General features: G+C 45.3%; 1 protein-coding gene across 1 annotated transcript in view; it reads right to left on the reverse strand.

Moving 5' to 3' along the window:
• insc (INSC spindle orientation adaptor protein) overlaps positions 1-13,366 on the reverse strand; it is a 150,976-nt gene that overhangs the window by 18,478 nt on the left and 119,132 nt on the right. The window contains 1 exon segment of the mRNA XM_078414706.1: positions 5,225-5,403. Coding sequence (XP_078270832.1) covers positions 5,225-5,403 — 179 coding nt within the window.

The following is a 13,366-nucleotide window of genomic DNA, read 5'->3' on the forward strand; positions in this document are numbered from 1 at the left end:
ACTTGACACCTGGAACAGCGGATATGTGAACCTCTGCCTCACCTGAAAAGACTGTTGGGGTCCTTGGGAAGGAATCGAGGGGGGAGGTAAAGGGACAGGTGTTGCATCTCCTGCGGTTGCAGGGGAAAGTACCGGGGGGGGGGGGGGGGGGGGAGGGGTGGTTTGGGTGGGAAGGGATGAGTTGACCAGGGATTTGCGGAGGGAACGGTCTCCGCGGAAAGCAGAAATGGGTGGAGATGGGAAGATGTGGTCAGTAGTGGGATCCCATTGGAGGTGGCGAAAATGTAGGAGGATTATAGGTTGATGGGGTGGAAGGTGAGGACAAGGGGGACTCTGTCCTTGTTATGAATGGGGGGGAGGGGGAACAATGATGATTAATCACAGACTGTTAGGACGGTCACGGTGGCGCAGCGGTAGAGTTGCTGCCTTATAGAGCTTGCAGCGCCGGAGACCCGGGTTCGATCCCAACTACGGGCGCTGTCTGTACGGAGTTTGTACATTCTCCCTGTGACCGTATCGGTTTTCTCAGAGATCTTCGGTTTCCTCCCACACTCCAAAGACATAGAGGTTTGTAGGTTAATCGGCTTGGTATAAGTGTAAATTGTTCCATGTGTGTGCAAGATACTGTTAATGTGCGGGGATTACTAGCCTGTGTGGACTCGATGGGCCGAAGAGCCTGTTTCTCCGCTATTTCTCTAAACTAAACTAAAAAAAGATCATTCGACCCTATTTAAACACCAATAATCACAGCTTTTAGAATATTTTTTCTACAATGATAAACATCTTTTGACAGTGTACACAAGTTTCATTGCATTTGCTTTCTGAAAAATTGTACACATCGAGACAGTTTCAGAAAGACACAAATCAGAATGTTTCCATTCGCTAGACTTGCAGTTGCTAGACTAATCAATTAATCCACCGTGAATGCCTCAATAAAATAATTCTTGCTTATTTCGCTAATATGAATTGGGCATCTTACAAAAATCATTCTGCTTATTTATATTGACTGATTTCAAATGTCTGACCTTTCAAAGAAAAGCTCCCTCCGGTGATAAAAAAAAAAGCATCATTTGTCTGTGTACATTTGCAGCATTTTCTACTTTTAGATGCTGCCCTAACTCACTGGTTGAATGAGGCAGGTCAGGCAGCATCTGCTAAGGGAATGGACAGGCAATGTTTCTGGTCAGAACCCTTCCTCAGACATTCTGAAGAAAGGACCCGACCCAACACAATCACCTGTCTGATTAAGGTCCCAGAACGTCACCCATCCTTTCCATCCCTAGTTGCTTCCTGACCATGTGAGTTATCGTGTCAGAGAGTTATTCAGCACGAAAACAAGCCCTTTGGCCTAGCTATTTTCTTCCCAGCTTCTTCCCAGCTGTTTTCAGGCAGCTGAATCATCCTACCTCAACCAGAGAACAATCTTGAACTGCTATCTACCTCATTGGTGATCCTTGGACTATCCTTGATTGGACTTTGCTGGCTGATCTTGCACTCAATGTTATTCCCTTATCATGTATCGAAACACTGTACATAGCTCGATTGTAACCGTGTAATGTCTTTCTGCTGACTGGTTAGCACACAACACAAAGCTTTTCACTGTACCTCGGTACACGTGACAATAAACTAAACTGTAACTATTTGCCAGACAGTGGTCTTTTCCCACCCTAATCTGCATGGATGAGGGAGTATTAGCTACAAGGAGAAGATAGACACAAAAGTCTGGAGTAACTCAGCGGGGCCAGGCAGCATCCGTGGGGAGAAGGTACGGGTGATGTTTCAGGTCGAGAGCCTTCTTGGACAAACCTGGATGTGGAAAGGGAATGGAGACATATGTATTTATTCACAAAATGCTGGAGTAACTCAGCAGGTCAGGCAGCATCTCGGGAGAGAAGGAATGGGTGACGTTTCGGGTCGAGACCCTTCTTCAGACATATGTGCAGACAGATGATATTAGTTTATCTTGGCAATTTGTTCAGCACAAACATTGTGGGCTGAGGGCCCCGTTCCTGTGCTGTTCTCAGTTCTCTCTCTCAACTCTGAAAGTGGGGCAAGATGTTATTTTCTGTAACAGCGCGATCATAAGAAAGAGAGGCCTCAGCAGAGCACGCCACACCCTGTCATTTACATGCATTGATGCTTGAGAAAATTGGTCCTTTTAATTTATCTTTTTGCATAATTGTAATTAATTAATATATAATTTATTATAAAACTATGAATCTTCTTTATCAAAATATACATTGATGGAAACCCTTGAGGTTTATTTACAAAATCCTTGCAACTTAAGTCAAGATCATTAACAAACTCACAAAATAGTTCTCATCATAGGAATGATCTTCTAATAGAGTTGTATCTGCTCAGTCTGTTCTCATTAAATCATTCACAACATGTTTTAATAATCAGCATTTAATTCCATGTATATTGAATTCCCAATAAACACAAAATAAAGAGAATGTTCGGTCTGGTGTTAGAAAGTAATTAATTTGCCAATCTTTGCAAAGCACTCGAAAAAAATTCCATTTTGATATTGTACGTGCATCAAGGTTAACGGAAAATAAGTTGTAGAAAGTAACATTCAGAACAGCAGCAGATCTCTGACACAACATTCAGAACAAAGAACCTAGAACATAGAAGAGTACAGCACAAGAACAGGCCCTTCGGCCCACAACGTCCATACTGAACGTGATGCCAGGACCAATTCTTATCTGCCTGCATATAATCCATATCCCTCCATTTCATAGAACATAGTATCGTACAACACAAGAATAGGCTCTTCGACCCACAATGCCTGTGCTGAACATAATGCCATTACGTATCAAGCTGCACATGATCCATATCCTCCATTCCCTGCATATCCATGTGCCCATCCAAAGGTCTCTTAAACCCCACTATTGTATCTGCCCCCACCACCACCCTTGGCAGCACATTCCAGGGGTGGTGGTGGGGGCAGATACCCCTGGCAGCACATTCCAGGCACCCACCACCCCCTGGAAAACAACACATCTCCTTTAAACCTTGCCCCTCTCACCTTAAAGCCATGCCTGCTAGTCTTGGACATTTTCGTCCTGGGCCAAGGTTCTAACTGTCTATATCTATGCCTCTCATAATTTTATATATTTCTATCAGTTCTCCCCTCAACCTCTGGCAAAAGTCAAGAGATTCTGGGATGATATTTGTCTCGTACCCTAACATGCTGAAAGCCAAAATCACCACTACCTCACTACAAGTGCAACTTGCCTTTATTTTTGGGGCAGGACGCCTCCTGTCCATTCCCTCCACAGATGCTGCCTGACCCGCTGATTTCCTCCAACACTTTTACTTTTCATTAAAATATACACCGATCAGCCAAAACATTCTGACCACTGACAGGCGAAGTGAATAACATTGGTTATCTTGTTACAATGGCACCTGTCAAGGGGTGGGATATATTAGGCAGCAAGTGAACAGTCAGTTCTTGAAGTTGATGTGTTGGATGCAGGAGAAATGGGCAGGAGTAAAGACCTGAGCGACTTTGACAAGGGCCAAATTGTTATGGCCAGACGACTGGGTCAGAGCATCTCTGAAACGGCAAGGCTTGTGAGGTGCTCCCGGTCAGCAGTGGTGAGTACCTACCGACAGTGGTCCGAGGAGGGACAAACCACAAACCGGCGACAGACAGGGTGTTGGGCGCCCAAGGCTCATCGATGCGCGAGGGCAACGAAGGCTATCCCGTCTGGTCCGAACCGACAGAAGGTCGACTGTGGCACAAGTCACAGAAAACTTTAATGGTGGTCACGGGAGGAATGTGTTACAATACACAGTGCATCGCACCCTGCTGCGTATGGGGCTGCACACGGAGGACCAACAGCATAATAGGCAGGTGGTCATAATGTTTTGGCTCATCAGGTCATAATGTTTTGGCTGATCAGTGTATTGTCATGGTGAAAAAAACATGATTAGGAATAGGTAAAACACTAAGTGCTGGAGGAACAGCAGGTCAGGCAGCATCTGTGGAGGGAATGTACAGACGATGTTTCAGGTCGGGACCCTTCTTCCAACTTATCCATTCCCTCCACAGATGCTGCCTGACCCGCTGAGTTCCTCCAGCACTTTGAGTTTTGCTCCAGATTCCAGCTCCTGCAGTTCCTTGTGTCTCCATTAGAAATAGGTATTTGGGAGAAGGACATAATTGTGTCAGTGGAAGTATTGCCATTGGAAAAGTAAACGTGTAATTAAGAAAAGCATCATCTATGGGCAGGCAGGCAGCTACGGCCTCAATTTTGTCAGCGGAATGTAATTTAACTGAACATAAGCTGTGCTGAGCAATGTACTAACAAAGTGAGAACAAGCCTTTTATTGCATTGGATGCATTACCCTTCAGACAGCCACGTCTCCTTGGCAGATCTCACCCTGCTCTGAGGAAAGATTGTTGGCCTTGAATGGCTCTTGGTAATTCTGCACGGCTGACTCTTGGTCACAAGAGCTCTTCTCTGCTACACCCAGAGGCTGATGGTTCAGCATGTTTCCCACATTCACCCTGCATCGTGACTCCTTCAACTTGCCAGCCTACTCCCATTCCTCTTTAGGTACCAAGTGTCATTCCTGGCTTCCCCTGCCCTTCACAGTCCCCCTTTTTACATGGAAGGAGTGCTGGGACATTTTAATGACACCACCGAGAATAAATAGTTGGATGTTGGAGGTAAAAGATGATTTTTTTCTTTTCTAAAACTGTTCTTTTACCAGACCTGATGGAGTACTCTGTGCTTCGCATGTGTCCGATGTGTTTATTGTGTACGAGAGAACATGTGTGCATGTGTACGTGCGTGTTCCTGTGTGTGCATGTGTGCACATGTGTCTGTGTGTGCATGTGTACATGTGTGTACGTGTGTGAGCTCATGCGTGTGCAAGCATGTGTGTCCCTGAGAGTGTGTGCGCGAGAGAAAGTGTGTGTGTGACAGCGAGTGTGTGTGCCAATGCATGTGTGTGCATGAGTGTGTACAAGGGGATGTGCATGCAGGTGTGCATGTGTGTGAATGTATGTGTATGCACGAGTGTGTGTGCGTGCATGCGTGAGTGAGTGTGTGTGTGTGTATGTGTGTGAATGTGTGTGTATGCACGAGTGTGTGCGTGCATGCGCGAGTGTGTGTGTGTGTATGTGTGTGTGCATGTGTGTGAATGTGTGTGTGTGTGCGTGTGTACAAGTGTGTGTGCACGCCCGAGTGTGTGTGTGACTAACCGCACTGACCTGGTCTTTGGCGTAGGGCGTGTCGACTCTCTGTGGGTCACGGCAGGCTTGGATCAAGGTTTTGGTTGCATTCAACTGTAGCAGAGTCTCACAGGCCATTGAGTCAAAGAACGTGATATTGCCAAGGGCAGTAGAGGCCAGTTGGAACACCTCACTGGATGAGGCATCTTTACATAAATCTGAGGAAAGACAATAAACCTTTTACATTTCGAAGAACTAAATATTGAATTGATTGGCCCACCAAGCCCATGCTGACCATTAATCACCAGCTCACACCAGTTTTTTTCGATTTAGATTTAGAGATACAGCGCAGAAACAGGCCCTTCGGCCCACCGGGTCCGCGCCGCCCAGCGATCCCCGCACATTAACACTATCCTACACCCATTAGGGACAATGTTTACATTTGCCCAGCCAATTACCCTACAAACCTGTACGTCTTTGGAGTTCTACGTTATCCCATTTTTGTGTCTCCTCCCTACACACTGGGGGCAGTTTACAGAGGGCCAATTAACCCACAAACCAGCACATCTTTGGGATGTGGGAGGAAACCGGAGCACCCGGAGAGAACCCACACGATCACAGGGAGAACGTGCAAACTCCACACAGACAGTTGCCAAGGTCAGGATTGAATGTGCTGTGGGGCAGCAGTTCTACCACTGGTGCCACTGTGCCGCCCCAAATAGGTCTTTGCTATTTCACATTTATCACAAAATAGCTTTCACAATTGGGGACACAAGGAACTGCAGGTGCTGGTTTACCAAAAAAAGACACAAAGTGCTGGAATAATTCAAACTGAAGAAAGGTCCCGACCCGAAACATCACCTATCCATTTTCTCCAGAGATCCTTCCTGACCTGCTGAGTGTCTAGCATTCACAATTATACAATTAGATCTGTTCTTTGATATAATATTTGAATTAGATACGAAATCTGACGCGGAATCATATTAATTCACATTCCCAAAGACCTCTTGAATTCTGCATTTTAAAAAAATCAAATTAAAATGATCAACGCATAGTTTGTAAAAACTCCGTGAAACTAGTATTGATTACATGTTGTTCATGTTATCTGATCTTCAAAGGCAATACAACTCCATGGTAAGTGGATGCTTCGTATTAGAATTTTGCATGTTGCAGTTGGTGAGGGAAGCAACTGGGAATTTCTGCAATCACTCGGCTAGCAAGAAGTTATTTTTAAAATTCTTCAGGACAAGTGAGATTCCCAGCAGAGATGCTTGTGGGTGAGAGACAGATGTGGGTTGATGAGTACAGTAAATTACTGTAAAATGTCGGATTAGTGCATACTAATTTCGAGCACTAATTGAAAATATATTTTATTCTATTATTTCATTTCCAAAATGGGCCAATTTGTCTTGTAACTCTTTGACAAATAATGCCATCTGCAGGAAAAATGGAAGTTATGCCACGTTCAACAATTTGGCTGTAAGTTAATTTCCCAGCGTGAATATAATGTCCTTTCTTTCCGTTTTGGCAGCGTTGCTTTAGATCTCTGTGGAAAAGTGCAACACGACTTTTAATACACAGTGAAACACGCTGTGTTACTTAACTGACAGTAAACTGAACTGAACATATCCATGTGCCTATCTACGCATCTCTTCAATGCTATAGTTACATCTATCTTACTGCAATCCAGCCGGCGAATTTTAGTCAACAAAGACTTCAGGTGTAATAAATAAAAGTCAATAATTATACAGTGACTGCAAACTAGTTTCTCTCGTTAAGCTTTTAACTTTAAAACAATTACGTTCAGAAATCTAATGTCGGCTGACAGCGATTAAACATTGAGATTCCAGCCCTGGGTGGCCAATTGATCGCATTCCTGTGCCACTATTCTGCGACGGGTGTTGGTTGCTACGTTTTATACATTATCAGTTGATTGCCAACAAAGTGAATCATTTTCCAGGCTTCTTAAAAAGCCCTCTGCCTCAGTAATGACACCATATTAGTTTAGTTTAGAGATACAGCACGGAAACAGGCCCTTCGGCCCACCGAGTCCACCCCTACCGGTGATCCCCGCATATTAACTCCATCCTACACACACTAGGAACAATTTTACATTTACCAAGCCAATTAACCTACACACCTGTACGTCTTTGGAGTGTGGGAGGAAACCGAAGATCTCTGAGAAAACACACGCAGGTCACGGGGAGAACGTAAAAACTCCGTACAGTCAGCACCCGTAGTCGGGATGGAACGCGGGTCTCCGGCGCTGCAAGCGCTGTAAAGCAGCAACTCTGCCGCTGCGCCACCGTGCAGCCCGCTTATTAAAGGATACCATAATTGTCTAATGTTATTGGCAGCCTACTAATGGAGGGAGCAGGAGATATCATCAGATGGTCCGGGCAAGAAAAGGTTTCTGAAAATCTAGACAAAATTTGAAGGCACTTCACCATCGAGTATAATGTTCGTTTTTCTGCAGATAAATAACTTGCTCGTATTAAGGAAACTGGTAGCTGTAAAACTGTTCATGTTACTGGTGAAGAACCAAATTCACCGAGCATCTTGGAAAAGATTCCTGATGTGTTCGTTAACAAGTAGACAGAGGTGAACAGATAGAAGATAGACACAAAATGCTGGAGTAACTCAGCTGGACTGGCAGCATCTCTGGAGAGAAGCAATGGATAGGAAGGAACTGCAGATGATGGTTTAAATGGAAAATAGACACAAAATGCTGGAGTAACTCAGTGGGTCATCTCTGGAGAAAAGGAATGGCTCCAGAGATGCTGTCTGACCTGCTGAGTTACTCCAGCTTTTTGTGTCTATGGAAGGAATGGGTGCGTTTCGGGTCAATAGACAATATACAATAGACAATAGGTGCAGGAGGAGGCCATTCGGCCCTTCGAGCCAACACCCCTATTCAATGTGATCATGGCTGATCATTCTCAATCAGTACGCCGTTCCTGCCTTCTCCCCATACCCCCTGACTCTGCTATCCTTAAGAGCTCTATCTAGCTCTCTCTCAAGACCTTTCTTCAGACTGAGGGGGAGGGGGAGACCCAGAGATAAGGAAGTTTGAGGTGTGAAAGAAGGTGCTCTGAAGAAGGGTCTCGACCCGAAAAGCTACCCATTCCTTCTCTCCTGAGATGCTGCCTGACCTGCTGAGTTACTCCAGCACTTTGTGAATAAATACCTTCGATTTGTACCAGCATCTGCAGTTATTTTCTTACACTCAATGGAAAGAGAAATCAGTTAACCTATTTAGATCAGAATAGGTTCACACCACATCTCCCTGACATGATAATTTCCTTAAGCAAATGTGCACTGAAGAAGGATCCCGGCCCAAAAAGTCATCGATCCACATTCTCTCGAGATGCTGCCTGACCCACTGCGTTACTCCAGCACTGTGTGTCTTTTTAGGATACCTAAGATATCAAGACCTGCAGGCACAAAGCAGGGAATAATGGACCCTTTAATGAATTAAATATGCTTTTTGGGCCTAGCTCTCAACAGCCATCTATTAAACGATACATGCGAAAGGTCAGGGCAACGTTGACCTTTGTTTGTTCACGGCTCATTTCAGATGTCAGTGGGGAGCTGAGTCTGGTTTCAGGCAGGTGGTCATTGCCACCGCTTGTCTCAGGTAGTCACTGTTTCTGTCAGAACAGGTCACTGCTTTCCCATCCGATGGTCAGCCCAGCAGCAAGAGGAGAATCTGAAATAAACGCATCCCATACCAAGCCTGACAAATGATCATGAGAGCATGCATCGTGTCCACTCGGCTGCCTGATTGTCTGCTTGGAAGAAGAGCAAAATATCACAGTGGAATGCTACAGCTACACAGATGTTCAGCTAAACATGATGTGCAGGAAAGAACTGCAGATGCTGGTTTAAACCGAAGATAGACTCAAAAAGCTGGAGTAACTCAGCGGGACAGGCAGCATCTCTGGAGAAATAGGAATAGGAATAGGAAAAATAATTCTGAAGAAGGGTCTCGACCAGAAATGTCACCTATTCCTTTTCTCCAGAGATGTTGTCTGAACCGCTGAGTTACTCCAGCTTTTTGTGGCTATCTTCAACTAAACGTATATTTGTAAATGCTAAGATTAAGCTTGCTAATATTGCGAACCTTGTTTCAAGTTCTTTGTTTTAGTATTTGGGAGATTCTAAATGTTTGGAAAGAGAAAGGGGGGAGGGTGCAGTGATGTTGTGGCATTTAGCTGTCTCCTCTGTCTAGTTTGATGCTGCTAGTTTGTTGGCGGAAGCATTTTTTTTTGTGTGGAGGTACAGCACTGTGGCACCTTTGAAAAGTTAAACGTCATTATTTCATTTTCCGACCAGATGACATGTATGTTGATTAAATGTCCACAACAACAACGCCTTCTCATCTCCAACAGAAAGCATTAGTTAAAAAAGTAAAAGTGCGGCACGGTGGCGCAGCGGTAGAGTTGCTGCCTTACAGCGATTGCAGCGCCGGACACCCGGGTTCCATCCCGACTACGGGTGCTGTCTGTACGGAGTTCTCCCCGTGACCTGCATGGGTTTTCTCCGAGATCTTCGGTTTCCTCCCACACTCCAAAGACGTACAGGTTTGTAGGTTAATTGGCTTGGTAAATGTAAAAATTGTCCCTAGTGGGTGTAGGATAGTGTTAATGTACGGGGATCGCTGGTCGACGCGGACCCGGTGGGCCAAAAGGGCCTGTTTCCGCGCTGTATCTCTAAACTAAACTAAACTAAACTAAAGTAGCGTAGATCAATTTGTAGCTAAGATAGACACAACATGCTGGAGTAACTCAGCGGGTCAGGCTGCATCTCGGGGAAAAAAGAATAGGTGACATTCCAGGTCAGAACCCTTCTTCTTCTTCAGACGGAAAGATAGAGGTGGGAATGGGGGAGGGGGGGGGGTGGGGCAGCAACAGATGACCTCAGGAAGGGTGCAGTCCATCATGGCCCATTGTTGGCTGGGGAAGATGCGCTAACAACAGGGATGCAAACAAGTAAACAGTGGAACTGGGAGGGCATCTAAGGTGGGGAGGGGGTGGAGAGGGGAGTGGGAGCGGAAGAAATACAGGAGTTACTTGAAATTAGAGAAATCAACGTTCATGTTGCTGGGTTGGAAGCTGCCCAAGCAAAATATGAGGTGTTGATCCTCCAATTTGTGTGTGGCCTCACTCTGACATTGGAGGAAGGCCAAGTCTTCTTCTATCTTCAGTATAAACCAGCATCTGCAGTTCCTACCTACTCAATGTGTAGCTGCTTTTGCTTAGATCCATGATTAAAACAATTCCTCACTAAAGTTCGTAACTGATAGGAACAGAATTAGGCCATTCAGCCCATCAAGTCTACTCTGCCATTCAATAGACAATAGACAATAGGTGCAGGAGTAGGCCATTCAGCCCTTCAAGCCAGCACCGCCATTCAATGTGATCATGGCTGATCACTCACAATCAGTACCCCGTTCCTGCCCTCTCCCCATACCCCCTGACTCCGCTATCGTTAAGAGCTCTTGTCCTTGTGCTGGTTCAAATCGAAGGTTTCACAAAATGCTGGAGTAACTCAGTGGGTCAGGCAGCATCTCAGGAGAGAAGGCGAGAAGTCTGAAGAAGGGTCTCGACCCGAAACGTCACCCATTCCTTCTCTCCTGAGTTGCTGCCTGACCTGCTGAGTTACTCCAGCATTGTGTGATACTATCATGAGCATATGTTGCATAATCCCAGTTCCCGTTTACAGTTACGTCACTCAGACTAAGTACAGCAGGATGCTTGCTTCAACCTGTACTCTCATTGAACATCACACAACTCATTCAAATGAACACCCGCTGGAGACTCGCTAATATCAGTGTCACAGCCTAGAAACCACCCGGCCAATTGAGCCTTTCAGCAATATGTCATAACAAGGAACTGCAGGTGCTGGTTTCCCCCCAAAAAGACACAAAGTGCTGGAGTAACTCAGCAGGTCAGGCATCATCTCTGGAGAACATGGATAGGTGACGAAGAGTCTGAAGAAGGGTCTTGACCTGAAACGTCACCTAGGTATTCTTTTTCTCCAGAGATGCTGTCCGACCCGCTGAGTTACTCCAGCTTTTTGTGTCTATCTATGGATAGGTGACGTTTCGGGTCGGGACCCTTCTTCAGAATGAACTTTTAAGATAGGCTTTTATTTATTAAACAGACCTTTTTAAACAAGCTCAGTGAGGGACAGGGCAGTCCTGGACTGGAAAAAGCAAACACAACCGTACAGATTATTCATACTGAGAGTCACTCAGTTGAAGACAAGTCAGGCAGCCCATCGAATGGAAGGGAAAAAAAGTGGTCAGTGGTAGATATTGATAGCTGGAATAGTTTGAAAGAGTTGGCAGGCAAAAGATATTATCACTTCCAATTACAGTAACATACTAAGTGGAGACAAGGAATTGATTTGCCAGGATCAGTTGTACGTGGTCAGATGGAGCATTTCATCAGCAAGAGGCTTGTGCAAGCTGTGAGGTGCCACTTGGTTACTGTGGTAGGATTACAGCGCCCTGCCATTACCTTTTAATTGGTGTGGATGTAGTTCGCAACGATGGAAAGTCTGACAGGCTGGGAGCTGGCGAAATGTAACGCTGCCCAATTGTCCAGCCTTGCCCACTCCTCTTTAAATGCCAAAGAGGAGGCAGAATATCTTGCAGGCACGCTCGTTTTACACAGGAGGAGGAAAAGGTGCTGTGGGAAAGAGGTTTTGCAACAGCCAGGTTTGGCAGATGTCCACAAAGAGATCTGGCCTGACAGGTCCCACTGAGGCAGTACAGCAAGAGTTCCTCTTTCTCACAAAAACGCCACATCTGCCTTTAGCAGAAAATCCTCAAAATCAAACTGTGCGAATCAGTCCACTGTGTTTTAGGAAACAGGGACCCAGAAAGGAGGCTCTTGCTCTTTGCAAGAGTTTGAAATATATTCATCAATCCACAGACTTGGCACACAGCATCTGCTGGTCTTAATGTGTTCTGACGGTGCAGTGGGACTCTCTACACACGCATGCCCCCTAGTGGACACAAACCCACCCTCCTGCACCCCTTCAAAATCATCCCAATACCAATGTTTACTTCACCTCATAGTTAGTAAATCTTGGGAAACAGGAAACCGAAATCTTAAAGATGAATCTTATGGTGTTGAATCAAAAGTGGGTAGTATTGGACATAGACTAGAGGGCTTTATTTTTGTCTTTGCAATATTAATATATATTTTTTAAACATACCTAATTTTGTTTTTGTTTATGGTGTTGGTAGAGGTCTATGTTTCCCTATCTGTTGTACTGCTGCATGTAAGGATTTCATTGTTCCCTTTTATGACATATGACAGACAATAAAACACTCTTGACTTTAGTTTAAGTTTAGTTCAGTTTAGATCGGAGATACGTCGTGGAAACAGGCCTTTCGGCCCACCGAGTCCACGCCAACCAATGACCGCCCCGTATACTAGCACTATCTACACACTAAGGACAATAAAATACGCTTGACTTGACTTTAAATTTGGTTTAGTTTAGCTTAGAGATACAGCGTGGAAACAGGCCCTTCGGCCCACCGAGTCCGCGCCGGCCAGCGATCACTAGCACCATCCTCCACACTGGGGACAATTTACAATTTTATTAAAGCCAATTAACCTACAAACCTACACGTCTTTGGACTGTGGGAGGAAACCCACATGGTCACAGGGAGAACGTACCTGGGTCTCTGGCGCTGTAAGGCAGCAACACTACCACTGTGCCACTGTGCCGCTGTGCCGCTGTGCCACTGTGCCGCCCTGTTCAGCTTGTATCCGTGCTGTATGCCTCTATAAATTTGCATGTGTTACAAGCCATGCCCACATGAAGGAGAGGACTGATGGAGGTTACAAGGAGTCGCCTTGTATTTTCCCAATTGTCGAAGATTCAGAAAAATCCAACTTCGGTATTTATATGGTAGTTGGAGAAAAATGCTGATTCTGCTGGTTGGGGAACTCAACCACAAGGCAATAACGTTGCAGGGAAGCCATTCAGGAAAGATCTAATACGGTACTTCACACAAAGGCGGGTGAAATCCTCTGCTCTCTACCTCAGGGAAGTCATTGAAGTGAAGTCAATTGTGAAGATGCAAGGAATCAAGGCACTGGAATCTTGAGTCAAACAAAATCCTGGAGGAACACAGCAGTTCAGGCAGCATCCGTGGTGGGA

Source organism: Rhinoraja longicauda, chromosome 18 (genome assembly GCF_053455715.1).
Source record: "Rhinoraja longicauda isolate Sanriku21f chromosome 18, sRhiLon1.1, whole genome shotgun sequence".
Taxonomy (NCBI): domain Eukaryota; kingdom Metazoa; phylum Chordata; class Chondrichthyes; order Rajiformes; family Arhynchobatidae; genus Rhinoraja; species Rhinoraja longicauda.